Below are 25,625 nucleotides of genomic sequence, written 5' to 3' on the forward strand. Positions count from 1 at the left end.
GGTGGTGAAGGCTAAGGATAAGGCATATGAAGAGTTGTATGAAAGGTTGGACACTAAGAAGGGAGAAAAGGACCTGTACCGATTGGCTAGACAGAGGGACCGAGCTAGGAAAGATGTGCAGCAGGTAAAGGTGATAAAGGATAATGAGGGAAACGTACTCACAAGCAAGGAGAATGTGTTGAGCAGATGGAAAGAGTACTTTGAGGGGTTGATGAATGAAGAGAATGAGAGGGAGAGAAGGTTTGGATGATGTAGGGATAATGAATCATGAAGTGCAGTGGATTAGCAAGGAGGAAGTAAGGATAGCTATGAAGAGGATAAAGAATGGAAAGGTTGTTGGTCCAGATGGCATACCTGTGGAAGCATGGAGGTGTTTAGGTGAAATGGCAGTGGAGTTTTTAACCAGATTGTTTAATGAAATCTAAGAAAGTGGGAGGATACCTGAGGAATGGAGAAAAAGTGTTTTGGTACCGATTTTTAAGAATAAGGGTGATGTCTAGAGCTGTAGTAACTACAGAGGGATTAAATTGATCAGTCACAGCATGAAGTTATGAGAAAGAGTAGTGGAAGCTAGGTTAAGAAGGGACGTGATGATTAGTGATCAGCAGTATGGTTTCATGTCGGGAAAGAGCACTACAGATGCGATGTCAGAAGGAGTTGCATTTTGTTTTTGTAGACTTAGAGAAAGCATATGACAGGGTGCCTAGAGAGGAGTTGTATTGTATGAGGAAGTTGGGAGTGTCAGAGAAGTATGTAAGAGTGGTACAGGATATGTACGGGGGTAGTGAGACAGCGGTGAGGTCTGCAGTGGGAGTGATGGATGCATTTAAGGTGGAGGTGGGGTTACATCAAGGATCAGCTCTGAGCCCTTTCTTATTTGCAATGGTGATGGACAGGTTGACAGACAAGATCAGACAGGAGTCCCTGTGGACTATGATGTTTGCAGATGACATTGTAATCTGCCGTGAGAGTAGGGAACAGGTGGAAGAGACCCTGGAGAGATGGAGATATGCTCTAGAGAGAAGAGGAATGAAGGTCAGCAGGACTAAGACAGAATATGTGTGTGTGTGAATGAGAGGGAGGATAGAGGAATGGTGAGGATGCAAGGAGTAGAGGTGGCGAAGGTGGATGAGTTTAAATACTTGGGGTCAATAGTTCAGAGTAACAGTGAGTGTGGAAGAGAGGTGAAGAAGAGAGTACAGGCAGGATGGAGTGGGTGGAGAAGAGTGTCAGGAGTGATTTGTGACAGACGAGTACCTGTAAGAGTGAAAGAGAAGGTTTACAAGAGGGTAGTGAGACCAGCTATGTTATATGGGTTGGAGACAGTGGCATTGACAAAAAGGCAGGAGTTTGAGCTGGATGTGGCAGAGTTAAAGATGTTAAGATTTGCACTGGGCGTGACGAGGTTGGACAGGATTAGGAATAAGTATATTAGAGGGTCAGCCCAGGTTGGAAGGTTTGGAGACAAAGCCAGAGAGGCAAGATTACGTTGGTTTAGACATGTGCTGAGGAGGGATGCTGAGTATATTGAGAAAAAGATGCTAAGGATGAAGCTGCCAGGTAACAGGAAAAGAGGAAGGCCTAAGATAAGGTTCATGGATGTGGTAAGAGAGGACATGCAGGTGGCTGGTGTGACAGAGCAAGATGCAGAGGACAGGAAGAAATGGAAACAGGTGATCCGCTGTGGCGACCCCTAATGGGAACAGCCGAAAGTAGATGATGTCTGTTATTTCCTGACTCTAAATAACTGGCATATGCAGTGTAGTGTACTGGTCAAGCAAAAGGGGACAGTGGCCAACTTAGTAAGAGGTCCTTAGAGTGCAAGGACTACTTCACAGAGACTTTCAGTCACAGAGAAGGCATGTATTTAACTGACTAAAGTTAATACACAGCAAGGTTCTTCATGATAAATGTCCTTACATGATACATTGACAAAATTCTCAGTAAACCTGTAGGAGTAGGGCCTTGTGGCAGAGTTCCTGCAGTATCAAGGTCAGATGCAGTGACTGCAAGCTCTGCTCTATGAATGAAGACAGGGACTAAAGTCAGGAAAAAATAAACTAGCCCTGAACATGTGTTAGATCATAAATACCATATTCCAGCTCCTCACAATATATGAGAGCATTCCTACTGTGCTCAAGACTTAATCTGACATGCTTCAGCAAACAAATATCACATTTATCATCAGTCCATGATGCACTATTGTCTAACAGAAAATATCAAAATGTTAGTATTTAGAGTAAATAACTTCATATATTCATTTTATGACAGTCCCTATATTTTTTACATCATTGGACCTCCACTGTCAGATGCCGTCTCATCCCTAGAAACCTCAGAGCCACTAACCTCTAAACCTGAAACAGTCTCTAAAAATATCTTATTGCTGCTATAGGTTTTCCAGAAGGGCACTCCTTCACCCTAAGTTGACAAGTATCCATTTGCCTAGACACAGCTGAATCCTGCAGCTGAGAAAAAGCCAGTTACACACTAGCATCTTTCTGACATGTCTTCATTTGGAACAAAGTAATGAGCAGTTTGAATATTTTTAGGAAAATATTTTCAAATATATAACAATTCCAGTGTGTAGAGGATTACAGCCCTGAGTTTGACCCAGACAAACTGAGTTTTATTACCAGTTCAGCAGCCTGACAAAGCTGACAAGGGAGGATGAACATGCTCATCCTATGGCAGAGGGTAGGAGAGAAATGGTCAGCCATTCCCAAAACCCCTAGGAGGAAGGCTAGTGATGCACATGCACAGCCTGGAGATAGATGTTGGACTCACCAAGTCATCACCTGGTGGTAGCATTTCATGTAGGTGTGCAGAAGTATGCAGTCACATGGGAAGGCATTGTAGGTCTCCAGGGTGATAACAGATTGTTTTTATTCACTCAGTTCTCTAGCGCCTCGGCTGTAACACAGCCTTCAAGGAGTAAAAATATTCACAAAAAAGCATTCCTTTATATATATCTCCCAGCAGTCCCAAACTCCCATCAATTAAGCAATTATATAATCAATTAATCATCTAAAACAGATACATACAACTAATTTAAAGTAAGTGTATCAAATAACACTGTGTAGTGTTGGTTGTGTGGTGCACAGACTCTCTAGTGTTGTTCCAGTCGTGGTGAGTTGGTGAGATGGCCAGTGATCCAGCAGTCAATATTCCACAAATTTTTAGAGAGGATATTTTAGATTCCTCTCAATGAACATTAGATGGCTTCCTGAGACTGAATTTGGATCGTGAGAGAGACCGGGAGAGAGACTGAAATGACAGGTTGACGGGCAGTGGTGAATGGCTACCCTCGGTGTTATGGGAGAGGCTGCTTGAAGAAACGAGAAGTAAGCATTCTCCTAATCCATTTGCCGATGTGGGTAAGTGTTTCACAGACCTTTCGCCTGAAGTAACAACTTTAATTGAGAAACTGAAACAATTGTTAAATAAGGAAACAACTGCCTATTATAAGAAAACTAGCCTCCAGAGGTATCTGGATTTGGATATAACTCCGCAGGGGCTAAGAGCGATGAAATACCCATCTCTTCCATTTGATTCAACTATTACAGAAGATAAATTGCTTAAGCAGAGATGGGAGAAGGCAGCACACCTATGTTCCAAGGAATGGACTACCATTTTGGTAGAGAGAGATGAGGTAAAACTTTCAAACATAAAAAAAGACATTAATAATGTTTGTATTAGTTTAATGGCAAAATTAGAAAGGTCTCAGATTGAAACTTGTTTGCATGACATTCAGGAGAAATTGTGCATATTTGAGAAAAAAATTAATGGATCAGAAATTGAATAAAATCAAAAGAGATTTACAAGACTATGAGAATGGGACTGCCTTTTTTAGACAGATCAATCACAAGTCACGTTCTCGGGTCCATTTTCAGGAAGGGGAAGGAAGGGGAAAAAGTGAAGCAAGAAGTGAGGCGTCTTCTAGTGATAACAGCAGATACATCCGCGACTGTGAAGATGAGCGAGAATATCCTCCCTTGCCTGCTGTGAATTACAGACAATATATGCAGGAAAATGTTCGTCCCAGTGGGGGGATTAATGGTGAGAGAAAAAGAAATTACCCAGAACGTGAATCGCAGAGAGGAGATCAACAGCAACAATGGCGGAACAGTAAGAGATCCAAACAGTATTGACTATTTTCACAAGAGTACAGATTTGATCATTAACTTAGCGGGTTGTGTGTTAAATGAACATTTATATACTGTTTTAAACCATGGTTTGAAATTTGTGCCCACTGTGGTACCGAGATTGCATGAATGTAAGATGGAACTGTTTAAAATAGTTCGTAAGCTGCATTTGTGGTATTTCTTTAATGTTCAACAAAAAGTAGTGGCAGATAATGTCAGTGATCAGAATATGTTTGAAAATACTAGCAATGAAGAAAGTATTTCTTGTAACGACTCATTTGAGTCGTTTACTTCATGTAACAGTGAATTTAATGCCTACTGTCCAATAGATACATCTAATGTTAATAAAAAAAAGTAAATTTATTCCACCATTTATTCATGAAGGTATTAAAAGATTCCACTCTATAGTGGAATATAAAATTGAGGTATTATTCAATAAAATTAACCAGTGAAAATGTTCATTACAATTTGACAAAAAAATGAATGGTTGGCTTTGGTTGAATTTTCTAAACAAAATTATTTGGTGGTCAAATCGGCAGACAAAGGCAACAGAATTGTGGTGATGCATTTTACACAGTATATGAAAATGTGGTTTGATTTATTGGAAGATGATAGAATTTATGAACTTGTGAATTTAAATAGGATGGAGGAAGCAAAAAAGAATTATATGCATTTGATACAGAAAGGCTTAAGATTGGGTTATTGGACTGAATATGATGTATTAAATAAATTTGCATGTGAAGATTCAGGAAATGCATATTTTTATTGCCTACCGAAGGTTCATAAGTACTTATTATATCCACCGGGGAGGCCAATAGTCTCTGCTAGTAATTATTTCCTACATAATGTGGGGGTAATTCTCCATAAAGTTTTGTTGAAGGAGGTGATTTGCCTTCCTTCTTATATCAAAACTTCATTTGATTTTTTTGGAAAAAAATAAGAAATATCAGATGGTCAAAGGGAATGTACTGGATGACTTTAAACATAAAGAGTCTCTGCACGAACATTAGACATGAGTCTGAGATAGAAGCTTTAAGATTGAAAATGGGGGATAGTCCATTAGCCCATTATGTTATGGAGCTAGTAAAATTTAGCCTAGAAAATAATTTCTTTTGTTTTGAAGATAAAATATATCATCAAGTGCAGGGTACAGCAATGGGCTCCCCCTTTGCACCTATGTATGCCAACATCTTTATGGGGATGTTTGAGGGAAAGTATATTTATACTAAGATGTTTTATCAAAGATACGTGAAATTATGTTTTAGATTTATAGATGATTTGTTTTTTTTATATGATGGGGGTATTAAGGAGGAGGAAGGATGCAGATGCACATGCACAGCGCATAGATGATGTGGCTCACCAAGTCACCACCTGGTGGTAGCATTTCATGTAGGTGTGCAGAAGTATGCAGTCACATGGGAAGGCATTGTAGGTCTCCAGGGTGATAACAGATTGTTTTTATTCACTCAATTCTCTACAATTTGTAGAGGAGATACAACAGAATCGATTTAATATTAAATTTGATGGATTACAATATGGGGAAGAGATATCATTTTTAGATATAAGACTTGAAGGGAGACCTGGTAAAGGTATAATTACTAGTGTTCACAGAAAATTTGATGAAGTTAATCAGTTTTTAATGGGGACTAGTTGTCACCCTAAGCACACTTTAGAATCACTTCCTTTTGGTGAATTTCTAAGAATTTCTAGATTGTGTATGGACAATGAGGTATTGTTGCTATGTGTAGAAACAGGAAGTATGATTCTAAAGTAATAGAAAGGGATATGCTTCAAGTTCAAGATCAGAGGTATGGTAAAATAAAGAAACGGAGGGTAAATATTCAGAATAATAATCATAGCAATAGGAACAAAGAGTGTTTTTTTGCAGTCATGAAATATAATATTTTAAGTGAAGATATAAATCATTGTATTTTACATTATTGGGATTATTTGAAGAGCTTTGATGAGTTAGAAGGGATGACTAAGGACAGACCCATTTTTTCATATCAGCGAGGCAGAAACCTGAATGATATAGTAGTGCTTACCAAATTTCAAAGACCGGAAGTAAATGTAATACATCAGTTATGCAATACAGGTACTGTAGCTTGTAATAGATGTATAGGATGTAAACATATAGTGAAAACATTCTCAGAAATTAATGGCATTTATTTTAGAGTAAGTGGGGAATATAATTGTTTCACAGAAGGGGTGGTATATGCAATAAAGTGTGTTTCTGACTTGTTTTATATAGGCCAAACAAAAAGAGCCTTCAAAATAAGATTGTTGGAACATTTAAGAGACATTAAGGCAGGAAGAACAGAGAGTCCTTTGGCTCAGCATTTTAAGGCTTGTCATGGGGGGATCCTGAAAGTCTGACAGCAACTGTTTTGGAGCAAGTACGAGGGGTAACTAATACAGATCTTAAAATTGAATTGTTGTATAAAGAGACATTATTCATCCTGAAATATAAGACTTTTAAACCAAATGGACTTAATACAGATTGTTTTTGGAAAAGTGTTATTTGATACACTTATTTTAAATTAGTTGTATGTATTTGTTTTAGATGATTAATTAATTATATGAGTGTTTAATTGATGGGAGTTTGAGACTGCTGAGATATATATATATATATATATATATATATATATATATATATATATATATATATATAAAGGAATGCTTTTTGTGTATATTTTTACTCCTTGAAGACTGTGTTACAGCCGAGGCACTAGAGAATTGAGTGAATAAAAACTTTTGGCTACAGTGTGGTGTTGGTTGTGTTGATGCACAGACTCTATGGTGTTGTTCTAGCCGTGATAACAGATTGTGCATCCTCTGCCCAAGGTCAAGGTTAGGCCGTTACAAATACCCTTACTACCAGGATGCCAGCAAGGGGATAAAGCCTGAATGACTGCTTCCTCTGGACAGATGTTGCTATGATCCTGGTTGAAATTACTGGGTATAGGAAAGAATGAGTCATATTTAGTTAGGGGGGTCTTAATGATTTACAAATATCAGGGCTAAACCACATAAAAAGCCTATCTAGAAATGGTTTGCCCTCTATCCCCATACCAAATACATTTTTTTTATCAAAATGTTCTTTGTTGCAAGCAAACTGCTGGCAATCAGAACATAGAAAAGCAGCACATTCCCGTATAAAATGACCCACCTCCTCATACAAAAGTACTTTTTTAGCTGGCAAGAACTCTTCAGAAACACTACAGCTGTTAAAATACTGATTTTCAAGATAGTTTAAATGTCCCTGTTCAACAAACAAAGCAATAACCTCCCAATCGAACCCCCCAGTCTGTACTTAAATCTTCTTCTGTAGTTGATAAACATAACAGTAAAGGTCAGTTCTGACAGTCACCTCCTCAAAAAATACAAATTTGTACCCTAATCTGTGTGTTGTTTCTGGGGTTTACATCCATATCACATATCTAGATATTAAGCCAAGGAACATAAGTATCCTTTTTCATTTTCTTTTTAATTAAACTCTGTGTGGGCTGTTTGGAGAGCAGTTTCTGGCTCCAAACTGGTTCTTCCTGAGCCTGGTTACCATAATTGGACAGCAGTTCCTTTTCAAATTAGACTGATGTAACCCACAACCATACTCAGGTACAGTCCACTGATCATCTGAGATGAAGGGAATTCCCATGATGGCCCTCAAGGCCTACTATTTAAGGCTTTTACAGGCCCAAATTAAGTGAACTGTATACAAATGTTAGACTATCAAGTATAGATTGAGCTGTACAAGCCTATTCAATTATAATAAACACTCCAGAAAAAACATATTTTGATATAATATTTCTGTATGTTTTTAAGTTTGTTTATAAAACAAATCACTGTGAAACCTTCTGCAATATTCATTTGGGATATAATAATGATTTTGATTAATGAATAAATATATTTTCACGCACGGATGAGTCCATCCTGAAAATAGCCTTAGTACTACAAAAGCCCTTCCTATGTTGGCATTTATGTCAAAATGTAAGTCATTGGGGGTATTAAGAAACAGTGAGTGCTTAGTGAAGCACGGCATAGTATGATCAAAACTGTTTTAAAACATTCTTGCTTTCATAAAATGGATCTAATTTGGTTAGATAAGTGTGTAAAAGAAATTATTTTTGCACTTATACATATATAAAATAGCTGATTTTTGCATTTGACTTAAGTTAGGAAAGTTTTAAAAGCATCAAATATTTTCACACACATTAAGTAGCTCTTTGCTAAGTGTTCACCGTTTCTGAATACCTCCAATGTCTGCAGTAATTCCTAAGTCTCTAAGCTGCGTAGATGGAGTTTACAGTTTCTTATTAATTGTAGAGGGATGGAGCTTGGCTAGTGCTTCCTAAATGTATAATTGTACATTTTTTCCATTGAATTCACTAGACTTATTTTTCCCCACCTGAATAACTGGTCGAAAAATCCTTGCATTTTTGCATGGTCATAAATAGATTGTGCCATTGCAACTATATCATCCACAGATTTTCCAGTCCAGGTAGGCATGTTCAGTTGTCAGCAGGGTAGTAACAAAGAAATACAAAGATGGGCCCAATACAGACCCTTGTGAGACTCCCCAAAATATTGAAAATGGACGTGAAGTGCTCTTCTTTGCATTAACATGACACTAACAGTCTCTCAACTACCTTTGTGTAATAATGGAATGGATGATTTGCTAACTTTGATTATGATGAAATGGGGAATGGAGCCAATATTTTTTGCTAAGTCCAGAAATATAATATCCACTGGGATAATATTATCTAAGGAGGCAATTACGGACATATAAAAAAACATAAAAATCTGAGACACAAGAGTGCTCCTTACCGAAGTCATGCTGGTTGATGTTCCTACCCAAACGCATATTTGATGGAATTACTGTACACACTCAAAGCATTTTCTGAAATGCAGGTAAAGCTAATTGGTCTTTAGCTTGCTGGATGACGGTCATTGCTTCACAATGGGGGATGGTAATATTAGCTTCTTTCCATCTTTAGTGGACATCCTCACATTCTAGATTTTGTTGATATATCTAGGTTAAGAACAGCAAGATACAGTCCCACACCTAGTTTATAAAATAGTCATTTGGCCCATCTTGGCCAGCAGGAGAATCTGTGTTATTTCTTATAAAGATTCACGTGCCCAGTCATGCTTAATTTAATGGACGTGTAAGAAATGTTTGGCAAATACTTCTTCAGTTATACTCTGGTCTATAATTATATTAACCTCATCTTTGAGGGTTATGTGGATGATATTTTCAGTCATAACGACTCTCATTTCTAGACAATGATTTCTTGTAATCCAGAAAATATCTAGCCAGTTTATATTCATAGTTGCTTTTGGCCTTTGTTATTTTTTGCCCTAAGGCCAATATATCTGTCTTTATTAATGAATAGAAATTCTGGTAAATAGCCCATTGGTATTTCATTTTCATGACTTTTTCAAGCTCCGATTCATCATGGTTGTATATTAATTAGTACTTAATAGACGCTGTCTTTGATTAAATTCTGTTAATTTTCTTATAGATCTAGTGCCAGGTTTCCCTAACAGAAATATTGGCTTTGTCCCTCTTCTAGTGCCGTAAGTCATCTCCTGTTTGATTTCTGAATAATTTTCACTATAGAGCTTCCACACTGGATTAAGGTTTAACAATTTCTTGCAATGGGCTAGTGTCACAGACTAGAATATACCTGTGTTTCACCTGAAAAACAGTGCAGCAACCCTTATCTGTGATATTTATATTTCCATTGGTGCTACAATTTCATTAAAAAAATAACAATCCATGGGGTCCCTTCAGTAAACCTTTGCTCTTCTAAAACAATTTTAGATTCTTTATATACATTAGTTGCAGGTCTGTTCACCACCTGCAGCAAAGGATTTGCCTTAACACTGATTCTAAATTCTTTTCACACTGTTGCTGCCATGGAGTTTCCTGTGACCTGTGGGAACATGGTGAAAAATCCCTGATTTTGCTCCAACTTATCGCCACAATATCATGGGTCAATGCACTTTCCCTGGGATTAGCACTATCTTTTGCCAGTAAATTCCCTTCCCTGTAACTAACACATATTTGAGAAGCACATAGCTACAAAATCAAATCAAAATCTTCTAAAAAAGTCCATCAAGATCTTCTGAAAAGTCTGAAGCTACTGCCATGTCAGCACATCTCTTTGTATTCTGTACAGTATTAGACTACAGATGGTCACGGCCTTCATAAGTAAGTCTGGAGCTGCTGCCATATCAGCACATCTCTTTGTATTCTGTACAGTATTAGACTACAGATGGTCTTGGCATTCATAAGTAAGTCCAGAGCTGCTGCCATGTCAGCACATCTCTTTGTATTCTGTACAGTATTAGACTACAGATGGTCACAGCCTTCATAAGTAAGTCTGGAGCTGCTGCCATGTCAGCACATCTCTGTATTCTGTACAGTATTAGACTACAGATGGTCATGGCCTTCATAAGTAAGTCTGGAGCTGCTGCCATATCAGCACATCTCTTTGTATTCTGTACAGTATTAGACTACAGATGGTCACAGCCTTCATAAGTAAGTCCGGAGCTGCTGCCATGTCAGCACATCTCTTTGTATTTTGTACAGTATTAGACTACAGATGGTCACAGCCTTCATAAGTAAGTCTGGAGCTGCTGCCATGTCAGCACATCTCTTTGTATTCTGTACAGTATTAGACTACAGATGGTCGCGGTGGTGGTGCTGTGGTAGCGTTGTCACCTCACAGTTAGATGTTGCACGTTCGATTCTCAGTTAGAGCGTCTTCTGTGTGTCGACATGCATGAATGGGTGTTCCTTTGTTGAAGGTTGTGCGTTAGGCCGGGCAAGCCAGCATGTAAAAATCTACTGCCAATCATTAGCGGACCGGAGTTCTGCTGTGGCGACCCCTAACCGGGAAAAGCCGAAAGACAGTTTATTAGACTACAGATGGTCATGGCCTTCATAAGTAAGTCCGGAGCTGCTGCCATGTCAGCACATTTCTTTGTATTCTATACAGTATTAGACTACAGGTGGTAAGTCTGGAGCTGATGCCATATCAGCACATCTCTTTGTATTCTGTACAGTATTAGACTACAGATGGTCTCAGCCCATATCAGCACATCTCTTTGTATTCTGTACAGTATTAGACTACAGGATGGTCACGGCCTTTGCTGCCATGTCAGCACATCTCTTTGTATTCTATACAGTATTAGACTACAGGTGGTCACGGCCTTCATATGTAGCAGGAGCAGCACTGAATTCCAGCAACTGCAGCATTAATAGACCAGGCACACAGCTAACATGTATTGAAAGATGACTGTAAGTGGCGATATCTCCTTTTGTAGTAGGTTTGCATTTACCTTTTATTAGACCTAGAAAGCCTAAAACATTGAGTAGTTAAGTACTTTGAAGAAAATTTCAGAGAGGTGAGTCAATGAGGGAGGCTGCTAATAACATTTATCAGTGTCATTTAAAAATACCTATCTTGCAGTTTAGTGTTCTTTCCTTGATATCATTCAATTTAGGGAGTCTGTTGTTGGTGTGATGTATGCTTTTCATCAGTTAAATTCATGTTTTTCCATTTTGTTCTAGATAAATAACACTCTTATTGTTCCTCTTCTCGATGCTGTACTAATGGATTACCAGACCAGTTTGCCTGCTGCCAGAGAACCAGAGGTGCTAAATACCATGACACAGATTGTGAAAAAGATAGGAAACCTCATCAAAGAACACTTGCCTCGGATTTTTAAAACAGTGTTTGAGACCACTCTCGACATGATCAATAAGGTACCAGGACAATTGTTTTGTTCTTACATTTGTAGGCGTCATTAGACTTGGGTGACACAGTAGCTAGTGTTACTGCTTCACAAGTTCTGGGTTTGATCCTGTTTTTTTTTTGTCTGTGTTTGTGTGCATGTGTGTGTGCATGTGTGTGTGTGTGTGTGTGTGTGTGTGTGTGTGTGTGTGTGTGTGTGTGTGTGTGTGTGTGTGTGTGTGTGTGTGCGTGTGTGTGTGTGCGTGTTTGTGTGTGTGTGTGTGTGTGTGTGTGTGTGTGTGTGTGTGTGTGCACGTGTGTGTTTCTGTAGTTTGTAACTTCTTCCTTTGTCTATATGTTTCCTCCCTCTATTCAATGGCATGTTGCTCTCCTTATTTCATTACTCTGATTTGATATATGTTCATTTTGTAAGCATTTCTCTCCAGATCTCACCATAGGGGAGCCTGTGGTTCTTTTGTATACACTGCTTTGTGTTTCTTTGGCGTAGGTCCCTCACACTTCTCAATAGTGTTACGTGGCAGCATGGGATACCCAGTTCATGTTAGCTGATAGGATGGAGTATGTCTGAGAGCGTCATTCTTTATGTTGACAGTGACATTTGTTCTCTTTTCATAGCCTTTAGACACATACAGGGATCCATCATAAGAGCATCTTTCTTCACTCACCATGACGTCATCAGATGAAGCAGCAGGTTAGGATACATCTTTCTTCACTCACCATGATATCATCAGATGAAGCAGCAGGTTAGGCTATATCTTTCTTCACTCACCATGACATCATCACATTAAGCAGCAGGTTAGGCTACATCTTCCTTCACTCACCATGACATCATCAGATGAAGCAGCAAGTTAGGATATATCTTTCTTCACTCACCATGACATCATCAGATGAAGCAGCAGGTTAGGATACATCTTTCTTCACTCTCCATGACATTATCAGATGAAGCAGCAGGTTAGGATATATCTTTCTTCACTCACTATGACATCATCAGATGAAGCAGCAAGTTAGGATATATCTTTCTTCACTCACCATGACATCATCAGATGAAGCAGCAGGTTAGGATACATCTTTCTTCACTCTCCATGACATCATCAGATGAAGCAGCAGGTTAGGATATATCTTTCTTCACTCACCATGACATCAACAGATGAAGCAGCAGGTTAGGATACATTTTTCTTCACTCACTGTGACATCATCAGATGAAGCAGCAGGTTAGGATATATCTTTCTTCACTCACCATGACATCATCAGATGAAGCAGCAAGTTAGGATATATCTTTCTTCACTCACCATGACATCATCAGATGAAGCAGCAGGTTAGGATATATCTTTCTTCACTCACCATGACATCATCAGATGAAGCAGCATGTTAGGACACATCTTTCTTCACTCTCCATGACATCATCAGATGAAGTAGCAGGTTAGGATATATCTTTCTTCACTCACCATGACATCAACAGATGAAGCAGCAGGTTAGGATACATTTTTCTTCACTCACTGTGACATCATCAGATGAAGCAGCAGGTTAGGATATATCTTTCTTCACTCACCATGACATCATCAGATGAAGCAGCAGGTTAGGCTGCATCTTTCTTCACTCACCATGACATCATCAGATGAAGCAGCAGGTTAGGATATATCTTTCTTCACTCACCATGACATCATCAGATGAAGCAGCAGGTTAGGATACATCTTTCTTCACTCACCATGACATCATCAGATGAAGCAGCAGGTTAGGATATATCTTTCTTCACTCACCATGACATCATCAGATGAAGCAGCAGGTTAGGCTACATCTTTCTTCACTCACCATGACATCATTAGATGAAGCAGCAGGTTAGGATATATGGCAAAAGGGCAATTATTTTGGTCTCCCAAAGGGTCACCGCTCCTCCCAGGAAGATTGATAGTCTCTAACAAACTTGATCCCCTTCCCATCAGTCTGATCCTATAGTGAATCAAGACCTACCCATTCCTGGCTAGTAATTTGTGCCACTGAGCCTGTACGTTGATATGGCTGTTTTCTCTCTGTGTACATCTATTATGAGGAGTCCTAGCAGCAAGAAAGTGATGGTGATAGTTGTACATGTTTCTTAAAATTTCTTTTATTATTGCATGTGGATAAACGGTTTTGAGAGGTACTGTTCCACTGCAGCAATGATGATATATCCATAAATGAACTAATGTAATAACCAAGCTGTGCTGAACTCTATGAGAAGGTTTATAAAACTGTGGAGTAAGTTCATGGCAGGGAAAAGGTTAAAGGTTTTCTGAGTTGTGTGAGTGACTCTTCGTGGAGGATCTCAGCTGGAGAAGGGAGTCTAATCTAAGATTTGTACATTTGGGCAGATGTAATAATTACACAGATACCTAATTCTTCATGTATGCTTATAGTTCCATGTATTTCTATGATGTGAATCATACCTCTTGGAGTCTGATCAGTATTAGCACATTAGGCAGCCTTGCACCAAAGGTGCTCAGTTTTCAGTAATGCTCACTGCAACTTCGCAGTTGATGTATTGGTACAGAAACGCATAATTCATTGCTTTGGTTTCAGGGTCAAGATTTATCCATCTGGTGAGTATTAGGTTTTTTTTTTTTTTTTTTTTTGCATTTGTTTAATTTTCATATTACGTTTGTTCATTCGTTCATTTTTTAGTACTCACTTTATGGTCACTACTCCACTGAAATAAAGTAGGAGGATATAACCCTGACTACAGCCCACCTGACCTGGGTTGAGCTACTGACTCGTATGACTGAGATAGTGTCAGGGAAAGATGGGCATGCCTATCCTGGGGAGAGGTAGTTCTACAGCCATACACTGTGACAATCCCTGGTGGAGACTGGTGTGTCACAGTGAGTGGGCATGGTCCAAAGAGGGGAATAATAATAATATAAAATAAAAAATAAGGTGTTTACCTCACAAACACAAAGTAGAGGGTTTGATTCTCACCTTTGAAAGGGAGATTGGCTAGAGTTGAAATGACCCAGAAGGAAAGTTTATCTAATACTTACCTATGCACCTATGTGCACTTAAGTAGTGTTACCTCCCAAGGTTCACATGCTGGGGATGACTGCTCACATTTGCATCTCTAATCACTTCCAGTGTTGCCACATCATAAGAAATAGGGCTTCTCCCTTGATGTGTTAAATTGAGAGAAAAGTGTAGGGACTGAATCATATCTGTGTGTACTGGCAAAATGCAACTTGACTGCCATTAGGAACTGCTGAGTTGAACCCTCAGAAATAAAAAGCTTCACTATTACTGCTGTTTGACAGTACAAGACACATAAGTAAATCATACTGGTATCAGAAAATGTTGAGGACACCAGCAGACTGCTGTGGGATTCTTGGACTGCCCCCGCTGTAAGTCCAATGCATAGAGGCAAGATTAGGGTGAGGGTGCAAAAACAAAAAAAAAAACTGACCATCAGCGGGATGCTGCTGCACCAGGAGACCTCTGTTTCCTCTTCCTGCTTTAAATATTAATCACTTTCAGGAGTAAAGATAGCTTTGGAGGACCAGAGACTGAGGGAACACCAGGAACAGCTGATAGTTACTTGTCAAGGAAACAATAAATATTTAAAAAATATATTTTTCATGCTGGGTCTATTATTTATGACTGGTGTACAGCCAGAAAGGTAAATTCTCATGTCTACAACTGACCAGCTATACCAAGTCATAGATACACACCGGATACATGGAATTACCTCTTCCTCATAAATGTAATGCTTCACTGTTGATATGAAGTATGGACAAATCTTTGCAGCAATTTTAGTGGATGTCACAGATCAGCTGCAGTTTGTATTTCCTGACCCGTACTGATGGTTGGTCTGGAAATCATCAGCCAGTGCTGTAAGTAAAGCAGGAAAATGTGGTTAATTAATAGCAACCAAATAAAACAGGACCCCAATAAAATTCTGAAGTGAACTTAATAAAAGGTGGCATAGTAGCGATATTGCAGTAATTTTTGCTAGTTCAAAATGCTAGCTTATCAGACTCAGTTCCTTGCTGGAGTTTCTTCCGTGTGGAACATGCATGTTCCCCCCTGTGTCCAAGTACATTTTCACTGGGTGCTGCAGATTCTTCTCACATCCCAAAGATATATCTTAAATGACAAAGGTGTTCCTCTAAATTGCCCATAAATGTTATGTGCAATGTATTTGTTAGTGTGCATTCTGCTACAGACTGCTGTCCAGTCCAAGTTTAGTTCTCTGCTTTGCTCACAATGAGTTCCAGGACTGGCCTCAGTTCCTCTGTATCCTTAAAAAGAGTGAAAGTGAGTATTTTTGGAGCACTGTGTTACTCCCCTATGTCATCCCATAGACTTCTATCCAGTGTCCCATTTCCATTGCCTGGTCTGTCAGCTTCTCCTGTGCCCTCCAGACTTTGCTCAACTAGGGCCAGAGTGGATCCTAAGGGTGTTATAGGGATCTAGCTATCTCCATTCAGCCAGGAGGTACTTTACTTTTAATAGCCTACTTAGGGCCAGAGTGGATCCTAAGGGTGTCATAGGAATCTAGCCATCTCCATTCAGCCAGGAGGTACTTTACTTTTAATAGCCTACTTTATTATTTCCTCCTTCTAGTGAGGTATCATTGGTTGCATCCCAGCTGTGGGTGTGAAATGGATATGTGTGGCACACTGCCCATTCAACATTGCAGTGCAGCCAAGTTCACAATTCTTTTCCATCTTTGAACCATACACCCTCATTGTAACATACTCAACCTCCAACAGGGATTGTCACAGGGTATAGTTGTAGAACTAATTACCTAGCTATGGCACCCACTACATGTCAAATGTTTTCAACATTTTAATGAAAATGACAACTATAAGCATCTACCATTATGCCTGTCACCTTAAATTGTTCTGTCTTTGAATTCTGTAATCTAATAAGTGATGAACTATGTTTTGGTTCCAGAGTATTCTAGGAAAGGGAATTAAGTGGAAAACATTAATGGCCCTAAGAAGTTTAACACTGTACAGTGTTTTCCCCTTAGCTGACCAGTCCCAGCTGAAATAAAAACATAATGACCTAATGATGGAAAGATGAAAGGAACCAGTACATCATAGAACTCAGTTTTCTGGTGATAATGGGTACTACTCTTACCACCTGTAAGAGGATTTATGGTCAATTCAGAGTTACAGTTTCCCTGGTGGAGACCAGGGAAACCACCTCCCATCCTTCAAGGTCAGTTGGTGAGTTTGCTTGATGGCAGTTTTCTTGCAGAAGTGAGGGAGTACACATCATAGACAGCCCATTTCCTATACCCCTCCACTGCTCAGCCATATGTGTGCAGGGACATAGGGCCAAAACATGCAAAAGCCTTGAACCACCCCTGATGACTGCCTAAACAACTGTCTCATTTAACTGACTCTTACCCTTAGCGAAGATGGAACAACTGGGTCAGTAGACAGAGAACAGTGAGGGCAAATGTCCAACAAAAAAGATAATTAATTAATTGATCATTTGCCTGTTTGTTTATCACAGTGTGCTAATCAGGAATAATAAGACTGAGCTAAAAGCCCAGTTTTGGTGGATGCCCAAGGAGAAGGCTCTACAGTTATACAACATAAGTAGAAAATAATTTAGTTACATTCTCTGATGAAGTCAGCTCTTTATAGACTTAGTCCTGAAAGCCCTTGGAAAATGTTTGATTTGACTTCAAAGCCTCGTACTCTTTTTTTGCCCAGTGGGTACAGGCCAGTGCAGATTCCACTGTGACCTTTGTTACTCGTAGGTCAATTAATAAATCTATCAAGGACTGTACAGGGGAAGCTACTACGCTAATAAAAATAATTTCCAGGCATATTTAAGAATGCTAGCAGCACAGGTAACTCCATATGAACTGCAAAAGGCAAAACATTTAGATAATTGTGGGTTCAGCGGAGAAATGTGCTTGGCAAACATCTGTGAGTAAAACAGTACTGATTTGAATTTACTTTGTACCATGACACATTAGAAATCGGAGTACAGTAAAGGGATAATGGAATAGTGAGTGAAAGACCTGCTTTGGTAGAGTTTTTAGCTGAGTCAAGTACAGACATTGCTTTTAAAAAGGGATAATTAGTATGGCATATAAAATATCGCATGATGCCTGTAAGAATCATTCAGAGGTGATGAGAAAACATTGGGAAGAGAGATTGGAAAAGCAATTTTCAAGGGAACAATGGAAGGTCATATGTATGCCTCCAAAGTCTGTAACAAAATCAAGATGTAGGATTTTTACTTGGAAGTGTTGCAGGGGGTATTTTCATACCCAAGCAGATTTCAGAGAATATTTTCCTCGGGTAGATAGCAAATGTTGAAGGTGCAGTGGGGAATAAAGAGATAACTGGGAACATGTGTTTTGGGAGTGTAATGAGTTGATGGATTTTAAAATTCCCTAGAGAGCACTCTTTCTGAAATATTGGGTGAGCAAATGGGTGTAACTAAGGAAAATATTCTTTTGAGATGGGGCAACAAGATCTGAATTACCAAGACATAGTAAGGCCTTGTTATGTTAATTCTGATAGCTGCTAAAAGGGCAATTACTAGTGAATGTCAAACAAAAGTTTAAACCAGCTGTACTTGAAGTATTGAATATTGTAAAAGAGATAAAAGAACTAGAAGATGATCTGTAGAAAAGGGAAGGAGCATATTACATAGAAATAAATGCAATTTGTGGGTACAATATATGCAGGGTAATGTTCAGGAAGGGGAGTGATGTTTAAGGGAAGGCAGAAATACAGCAAGTTATGTAATGTTTTATAGATGATAGTTATAAAGAAAAAAAACATATGTGACGTATAATGTATGTAAACTGAAAAAAATATCAGTATGTCTTTTTGTTTTGTATTAATGTATGTGTGCCCATAGCTTAAGTAATAAGAGTGGGGCAAATTATTTCTGTAACATAAAAACACTAAACATGTGGAGAAGTTAAAATCAAGTATACAGTCCCAAAGACAAGAACTATGTTCTTATTTTACCACTGCAAAAGGTGAGACTGATATTTTTTAGCTAAAGTCTGGGCTTAATGCTTCATCTTTTTGCCGGGATCTTAGAAAAGATTGTCTCAGTACAATTAATGGAACATATCAGTCTGCATAGTATCCTGTCAGATGATTAACATGGCTTTAGGTCTGACTATAGGATATGTGTAGATATATTGAATGCAGTAAGAAGGTTGGCTCAGTAACATAGTAATGGATCACTTTTATTAGCATAGAATAAGAGTGCATAAGCTTTTACATAAAAATGCTTTACTGAATGTTCAAACTTCAAGAGCGACCAGATCATTAAATATCCAAGGAAAACATGTGACCCAAATTTGTGAAGTAAAACAGTTTAATAATAAAGTACAGTACAAAAACGTAATAAATTCATGCACAGAATTATGTTTCCAAGACAAAATTGCAAAATCAGTGTTTAAATGGTCTGTTCTTTAAATTGGCTTTAAAGAAAAACAGTCTTTCATTCCTGGCAGTTTGTTGGTCTGCATCAGGAAGGTTATCCAGTTTCACTCAAAATATTATGTCTGCTTAGCAGTGTCCCCTTTTTTTTTATTCAGATAAAAATGTTGCTAAAATACAAAACTGTATGAAGAATCAATGTACAGAATATGAATTGCAGGTTTGCTGCTAACACTCAGTCGCCTGATGTCTGACATGAGGTCAGTGATTTGCTCTTTTAACTCTCTGTTCATCTTTCCTGTATAGGGAATGCTCCGTACTTTACTTTTAAGAATACCACCAACTTGAAACAACAATTGTGTCACAAGTCCACACAACCAGGAAGTCTCGATATTACTAATAAGAATGACATGATCCCTTCTCAGAAAAGTGTTAGTTGTTAGCTGTAAACATATTAAATGTAACTGATAAAATACTTAACATTTATTCTATATGCAGACCGTAACAGTGTTGATTTGGTTTATTTAGCCATTGCAAAGGTTGGCAAGTCTTCTGTATAGGGAAGTTGAGCAGAACAAATGGTCAGAAGGCTGAGGTTTCTGTCCCCACAGCAGGCACTGTGACTTGACATTGCAGTAATACACTGCATGGGAGGGGAAGAGGGTTCGTCACTCCTGCTGTACCATCCTTCATTTTATATTTAACTGAGGTCCCAACTGCCTAAATCATTTGTAGTTTAGGTGGCTGATAAAGATCATGTGGCACTGATCAAAAGAAGAGCAGAAATTTTAATTATTTTTTTCATCCAGGCAAACGTATACTTAAATTTCAGCAGTTAACACTTAAATGTGTAGGACAAGAAAAGCACCAATAATGTACTTAATTCAGAATCATATAAATTATAGCTATTTCATTAGCCTTCTCTATTCTGATAAACTAAAAATATTACTTATCTATGCACATGCCCCCTTATTGTTCCAAATCTTGTTATATACTGAGACGTGCACACACTGTCCTAACCAAATGTTCTGTAGCATGAACATTGTCAAGCTACCCCAACCATCATTGTTTTTTCTCCTCTCATACATTCTAAAAGTAACAATATATATTTTTTTCATTTGGCTTCTGTTTTTCATACCACAGTTACGTTCAACCATGTCTCAAAACTTGAATCCTTTCATAGTGGGATAAAAAGGTAATCCTGTATTTTATACCCTCCCTGCCCCCCCCCCCTGAAAAATCCACCAAACAATTTATTTTACTTTTACTTCTATGTAGCATTTGCCTTTTTGTGTCCATTTTCTTGTGAGAAAAGTCATCTCTGAAGTGTGGAGGTTTTGGCCTTGGGTATTCTACAGATAGTCTGGGTTTGATTAGCCATCTGGACACTGGAGGAGCAGGCTGGGAAGGGGTAGTGAGTGGCTGATGTCTGCTCACCTGCCCAAGGAGCAGGAAGCTGGGAGAATCCTGCCACAAGAGTGCCGTATGGGGAAGGAGATACTTCTGTTTTAAAGATGTGGTAGTAGGGCAAAGAAACATGCAACTGCCCTGGTACACAGTGGCAGGTACTGCAAATTATTTTTCAGTGGGTGTGTGTTAGGAGGCAACAGTTTTAAATTCCTAGACTTGTAAGTGTGAGTCCTTGGATAATGAAAGTGAATATTCGAGATTGCTGTGTGTCAGAGCCCAAGGCACGGCAATTTCAGACTCTGTGTGTGTGTGTGTGTGTGTGTGTGTGTGTGTGTGTGTGTGTGTGTGTGTGTGTGTGTGTGTGTGTAGCTACATATGTAGTAGAGGCACCTATGAATTAGTTGCCCCCTTAGAAATAACTTCAAAGGAGAACAGTGATTGATGACATTCACTGTTTTTCCTTTAGTGTTGCTGGGGAGTTTTTTTTCTTTTCATAATTCTGAGACTTGCAATTACAGGTCTAAGAATTGCAGTTGAGAGCCATTTTAGGAAAATTTTAAAATCTCTTATCCCTTGCTGGACAATGACTATGATCTCTACACTGACTGTGATCCCTACACTATGATCTCTATAATGACTATGATCTGTACACTGGCTATGATCCCTACACTATGATCTCTATAATGACTATGATCTATACACTGACTATGATCCCTACACTTGTTGTGTCTTTCGGCTTTTCCCGGTTAGAGGTCGCCACAGCGGAACTCCAGTCCGCTAATGATTGGTAGTTGATTTTTACGTGCCGAGTTACCAGCCCTGACACACAGCCTTGAACGAAGGTACGCCCATTCACGCATGTCTCCACGCAGAAGACGCTCTAGCTGAGAATCAAACCGAAACAGCGTCTTACTATGAGGCGATAATGCTACCGCAGCACTACCACTGATCCCTATGATCTGTATAATGACTATGATCTGTACACTGACTATGATCCCTACACTATGATCTCTATAATGACTATGATCTATACACTGACTATGATCTGTACACTGACTATGATCCCTACTCTGACTATGATCCCTACACTATGATCTCTATAATGACTATGATCCCTACACTATGATCTCTATAATGACTATGATCTATACACTGACTATGATCTCTACACTATGATCTCTATAATGACTATTATCTGTACACTGACTATGATCCCGACACTATGATCTCTATAATGACTATGATCTCTCCACCGACTATAATCCCTACACTGACTATGATGTCTATACTATGATCCCTACACTGACTATGATCACTACACTAACTATGATCCCTTCTGTTCCTTCCTGGAATCTTCCTGCATTGGGGATTGGAGAAAAAATGGGCTTGTAGGGGATGTGACCTTAACGGTTGCAGAAGGATCAGAGGACAGGAAAACTACTTTAAAAAATCTTTATGTGAAACTTCCAGTGAAATGTCACACAGTTTAGTATTCTTTTCTAATAGCCTTCTGAATTTCCAGAGCCAGATGGTCCCACATAGGTTAAAAATATGACTAGGATGTGAGGATACTGCTTTTTTCTTGTTTTCAGATATAGCCTGTAAAATTAGTTTCCATTCCATTATTTTTCTTCCCCGTCTATTTCACCTTGGCACTTGAGACTTGCAGTCGTGTACAAACAGTCGCATTTTATCCTAATTCAGCTACTAAAATAAGTCCCTACTACTTGCCTGAAAAAAAAAAACAGGTGCATAATCCCCAAGACACCCTGACTTCCTATTAAATAAGCGAACAATTAAAATAGCAAATGGTGTTTAATCGACCCTTTTTAATCGAAATGGCAAAATTCCAAACATAAGAAACAGCAATTTTTTTCCCAGGGAAAAAAAATAACTGGGCCGTTTTCGGGACTTTGCCATTTCCTTCACTGTGGTGCTATCTTGGAGTTAGTATATTTAAGTAGGGGAGGTGTGGAGGGCAAAGCCCCCCAGTTCATTTTGTGCTTGGGTTTTTTTTTCCCTGGGAAAAAAATCGCTGTTCCGTGTGTTCGGCATTTTGACATTTCGACATTTTAGGGTCAATTATACAGCGTTCGCTATTTTAAGCGTTCACTGTTATAATATAGACCCTTTATAAAAACATAATTTTAATGGCATTTACCTTGTACTGTCTCAAACACCTGAAAAGGAACACCCATTACCTCCTCCTCCAATATAAATGGAATTAGTTATACTCCTTAGGTAAAGATGCTAAACCTGTCAACATGGATTTTATTAAGTAAATGATTTATTAAACAAAGAAAATTTCTGCCTTAACTGTATTGCCTCAAGCATTCCCTACACAGCCTTCTTCCATGCAGTCAAAACTATATCATCCCTCCAAACTCAGTGTCCAGTAGCTCTTTGTTTTATTAATTCAATATCCAGTGCCCAGTTTATTCTAATAGAGATCATAAGGAGCTGGACCCTATCCTGAGAGCCAGTGGACATAAGACAGGGAACCATTATGGACAGGAAGCTGGTCATTTACTGAATCTTTTTGTTCTAAATTCCCAAAACACTGTAATAACCCATTTTCCACCAAACCATTTATTTTAGCTTTGTGTATCCCTAACCTAAAGGTTCCTAACTCTTTTTCTGAAATGCCTAACATGACACCTTCACCTATCTTGTTATGTTCACAGAGAAACCACTTATCTGCATGAGATGATGATATTGGCCACCACACTTCAGATTCCGACTTTGTTGTATTCCCCCCCTCCACTTTCTTTCCCCCGCTTGCCTTCTTCATCATTGCATTTATGGGTAATCTAAATAATATTCTTTTTTTCACCACTTTCTACATCTCAACCCTTCTTCCTTCTATTTCTTTGAGTAACTGCTATACCTCAGTCCAGTATATACACCCAATCCAGCTTATAAAATATTCACTAAAGGAATGCTGCTCCATATTTCTGCAATCCATATTGAGTTAAAGTATAAAAAGCTTACTCTTTATCTTCACTAATTAAACAACTGTTCTTCTAGCCCTGTGCAGTACAATATCTCTAATAAAGCTTAACAGACTCCTAACATCCTTACCTCCCCTTGTGCCTCATCTTTTTTTTCTATCAAAACATTAACAAACTTACAAACGCAGATCTGCAAAATCTTTGCCAAGGGTAAGGCTTCCAATTCTGATTAATACTGCATCACCATAAAATCCCTGTAGGTCTTATTTCATTCCATATACTGTCTTAAAACCATCATGAGTACTTTATTTTGCCATCTCCTTCATGGGTTTATAAAGCCTTTACTCAAGTTAAACCCTGCCTAGTGATTTATTCCCCTCATTACTGCAATTATATGTTTTTGACCCCTTCTTTGACTGTACATGTTTACAGTACTAGTCAGTGTTATGGTTGTGATATAAGGAGATATTGCCATCCCATCTATCTTGATTTTGTAAGTAATTCTATGTCATTTGTGAATATTGATATGATTTATACAGAGCTGTATGTTATATACTGAGCTAAAATGTAACCACAGCATGCCCTGCTGACTTAGAACAGAAATGCATATAAACTATATACCTGTGCAAACATATGTTTTAACAGTAGAAACTAGAACATAAAAGAGTTAACTTGCAAAACTTCAAGAAAATAAGTTGCAATTAAGTTGCTTTACAATTGTTCCATAAAAGTTCTCTCTCAGTTTCAGTGTAGCAGACACAATGTCTAGAGCTAGACGTTTTTGTATTGTCTTAAAAGAGAAGTAATTACTAGGTTTAAAATGAAAAAGTGTTTTATTGTTTTATGACCTCCAAGATCTGCAAACAACTGAGATATATATATTTTTTGACAAAGAGATGTTAATTTCTGATGGCTTAATAAGAAAAAATATCGTATAGAAACTAAAGTATTCCTAGGTAGCAAGGAACACCAAAACAGGAACAAAGCTAGGAATACAAGTCAAAGCTTGTTTTTAATAAGACAAAACACAAAGCTTTCAAGCAAAAGCTCTATTGAGAAAGAGCTTTTGCTTGAAAGCTTTGCGTTTTGTCTTATTAAAAACAAGCTTTTACGTTGCATTCCTAGTTTTGTTCCTTTTTTGAATTTCTGATAGTTTCTGATTTAGCCTGGGAATTGAAGTCAAGTGACAAAAAGTGATGTCATCCAAGCTAACTCAGCGGTAATGTTTGATATTAATTTAAGAACTCTCTCAGAGAGAGACTGGGCATTTTGTATTTTGTCTTGGACCTATCAAGAACATCCACTCATCATCACTACATCTGCACTTGCCTTGCTGTAAGTAAGATTTAGGACATAGTATCTCTTTTAGATATAGATAGGAATATAGTAGAGATTAGTTTAGATGTTTTCTGTATTTTTTGAGACTCTCCTGCAATGTTGTTTAAAAATATTTCCTGTCATTTTGAACTCAGGTTAATGTGTTGATTTAGCATTGTTTTCTTGTTTTATTTATTATTAAATATATTTAAACCTATCTCTGTGGCTGATATTTGTTTGACATATTTAAGCTCTTAGAGTACGTGCATATGTATTTGGTGACACTGTACAGGCCACTCCTAAATAACCTTGCAAGTCTTGGTCAGATTACCATTTGGATTAATAGTAACATTACACAGTAGGGTTGGACACCCTTTGTTAAGGGCCTTACAGTAGCTTATAAGTAGTGGTTGGTGGCAGTAGAAACTACTGTATAGTCAGGGCAGGAGAGGACATAGCTATTAAACCTGTGCCAACCTTCTTCAGGTGTGTGTGTGTGTGTGTGTGTGTGTGTGTGTGTGTGTGTGTGTGTGTGTGTGTGTGTGTGTGTGTGTGTGTGTGTGTGTGTGCGCGTTTGTATATAAATCAAACCTCAAAGAGTGTATGTGTTGGTTACTTGGGCAGGGACATGAAACACTGGTTAGA

At 38.4% G+C, this 25,625-nt stretch overlaps 1 protein-coding gene across 3 annotated transcripts in view; it reads left to right on the forward strand.

The window, feature by feature from the left end:
• The window catches only part of LOC122804679 (exportin-1-like), an 873,344-nt gene that overhangs the window by 677,688 nt on the left and 170,031 nt on the right, over positions 1-25,625 (forward strand). For all 3 annotated transcript variants that reach the window (XM_044074681.1, XM_044074683.1, XM_044074682.1), the window contains exon 20: positions 11,725-11,919. In XM_044074681.1, coding sequence (XP_043930616.1) covers positions 11,725-11,919 — 195 coding nt within the window. The remainder of the gene's footprint in view (positions 1-11,724; positions 11,920-25,625) is intronic.

This window comes from Protopterus annectens, chromosome 6.part0, assembly GCF_019279795.1.
Source record: "Protopterus annectens isolate FY-2018-M chromosome 6.part0, PAN1.0, whole genome shotgun sequence".
Lineage (NCBI taxonomy): Eukaryota > Metazoa > Chordata > Ceratodontiformes > Protopteridae > Protopterus > Protopterus annectens.